Source organism: Gnatocerus cornutus, unplaced genomic scaffold (genome assembly GCF_029298725.1).
Source record: "Gnatocerus cornutus isolate USDA-ARS CGAHR unplaced genomic scaffold, icGnaCorn1.1 ctg00000144.1, whole genome shotgun sequence".
Lineage (NCBI taxonomy): Eukaryota > Metazoa > Arthropoda > Insecta > Coleoptera > Tenebrionidae > Gnatocerus > Gnatocerus cornutus.
The window spans coordinates 170495-173005 of record NW_028275484.1 but is presented as its reverse complement, the minus strand read 5'-3'; the positions used below and the strand labels follow the sequence as shown (position 1 = coordinate 173005).

The 2511-nt window shown below is 30.8% G+C and overlaps 1 protein-coding gene across 1 annotated transcript; it reads right to left on the bottom strand.

Moving 5' to 3' along the window:
• Nucleotides 1-243: 243 nt before the first annotated feature.
• On the bottom strand, nucleotides 244-2167 carry LOC148165930 (uncharacterized). The gene is made up of 4 exons (XM_088049599.1): nucleotides 1373-2167; nucleotides 1010-1321; nucleotides 810-954; nucleotides 244-420 (listed from the first exon to the last, which is right to left on the bottom strand). Exons 1-3 carry the CDS (start codon nucleotides 1784-1786, stop codon nucleotides 889-891), a joined length of 792 nt encoding a protein of 263 aa, XP_087905725.1. The 5' UTR covers nucleotides 1787-2167; the 3' UTR covers nucleotides 244-420; nucleotides 810-888.
• Between the last annotated feature and the right edge of the window lie 344 nt (nucleotides 2168-2511).

Here is a 2511-nt window from a genome sequence, read left to right as displayed (position 1 = left end):
TTTATATTTATATTTATCAATATATCAGGGTGTGAACTAGGCAGTGTAGGTTGTATAAACAATACATGGGGCCTACATATTTACCATAAGGTGAGTTCCTTTTTTCATATATTTTCAATTCAAGGAATTTATTTTTGAATATCTTCACAGTATCCTGAGACAATTCGAAGGCGTGGAAGACCACGGAAAAGGAAGCCTTCTTTTCAATTTATTGCTTTGTAAATATATTATATACAAATAAAATTAAATAAAAGTATAAAGTTTTATTTATTATTCAAAATAAAGGGCGTGCAATATAAGCAATAAAGAATTACTTAACTAATTACATATATGAAAAGCGTGTTTGGCGTTTTTTGGTAAGGAGCTTATATTTTTTCTTATTATAGTCATCGTCGTCGTCGTCCTCATCGTTGCAGTGATCTGTGAGAAAAATATTATCAATATTTCATAAGAATGATCATCAATGTGATGATTAGAATAAATTGAATAATGATCCCCACGAAAGTGAATTAATTTTATTCAAACTAATAAATCGTTTATTGTCAAAAGGTGATAAAGCTTTTATTAATTTTAAAAGTGCAAAGTGATGTATTTGAATTAAATGTATTCTGTCGTACCCATTTTTAAAGCTGAAATAAACAATAAAGCAATAAATAGCCTGTTCAGAATACGATTTTTCACAATACCTACATTTCATAATTTGAATTTAAATTCGAATCTAACGAATAAATTGTGTTAAATTAATCTTTATGCGGTAAATGATGTTAATATAGATGTTAGTGTTAAAATCAAGACATTGATATTATTACCTCTAGTTTTGTGCTTCAACTTCCTCGACTGTGGCATGTATGAATTTGATCCTGCTGATATTTTAACGAATTTGTCGATTCAGAGAGTTAGAAATAAAATTGAATCAAGTTGCCATCCACTTCTAGACGATTCAAAATTACATGTCTGCGAATGAAAAAATAAATTAATACTAATAATAATAAGACATGTAAGTACTTACTTGGGCAATGAGATTTCGAAATAAAAGCGTCAAAATATCGTGTAGTTTCTCATTCGTTGTTGTTTTCAAAAATATTTTATTTTCAGTAGTAAAGTATTTATTTTCTCCGTTGACTTTATCATCATCCGCCAGCCTTAACACATATTTGCTACATAATTCCAAATTAAATTTGAGAGCACCCAATTGTTTAATTTTTTTATGTAACAAATCTTTAATCATATTCATCGAATCAACCAACAACTCGAAAAGTTCCACATGGTTATGGTTGTAGAGAATGTAGGTCTCAACGCGCGATTTGAACGCCAATAATGGCTGTAAAGGAGAAATTAATACCAAAATTTAGTTAAAATAAAGACTACTTACTTTGATTAGAGATAACCTTCGTAGTGGAGCTGATGTTGATGATGATGTTGATTGCTGGTGCTGGTGCTGCTGCAGTCCACTTCCTTGAGGTTGATGATGATGATGATGGGAAAATGCTTGTAGTTTTTCGTCTAGTAAATGTTTTAAACATTGGAGTTGAATAAATTTTGTTTGATTTTTGCGTTTTTCCCAGACAGATTTTGATGAACTCAACAATAGGTTTTTACATTCTTTTGTTGACTTTGCAATTTCTTCATTGATTTCGGTCACATTTTCTTTCGAATCCAAAGAAATATTGTTCAACATGTTTTCTATGTTCTTGATTTGTTCATCCATGCTAGTAGATGATGTTGATGAAGATGCTGATGATGACGATGACGACGACGATGATGATAGTTTCGTTGATTTATTCATGTTTCTCAAATTCAAAAACGTTGGCCTTTTCTGCCTTACCAACGTCTTTCTGCCCTCTGAAGATGATACTTGATCCTTTACCGCTCAACAAATAATTTCGAAGCTCGGAATTATCCAAAAAGTTTTGCGCCAAACGTTTGGGTAAAAAGAGATCACCTTTTCCATCAACAGAACAAACAACCGAATTTCCAAATTTTGTTTTAATACACTTTATATTAATAATTTTATACGAATGATCAACTACTAAGTCTTCATTTGCCCGAACACGATTGGGCAATGTGCATGAAGCGGTGTCATTTAATGACTGAAGAGTATTATGATGATTGGAATTCATTTTAATGATTTAAGTAATGCACGCGGACAGTAAAACTAGAATGAAGTGTCTGAAACTGAAATGACTAATAGATCTCCTTGTATGAAATAATTTATTACGTCACACAAAAATTATAAGCAAAAGCGTAAATTTGATTGGTTCTAAAATTAAAATATTTCATCATCGGTAGAAACCACCGAAGAAGAGGAAGAAGACGATGAAATATGTACAGTACTTGCTAATGTATATTTTTTCGAATGTAATTTAATACAACACCTTTTAAATGACTGTATTGAAAATAATGGTTTGTTGATGCACCATCCACACCAAGACCCAGAATCACCTACGTATTGGTACAATTTAGTAGATTTTATGACATAATGTAAAACAACTTTTTTTAGTTTAATACTAA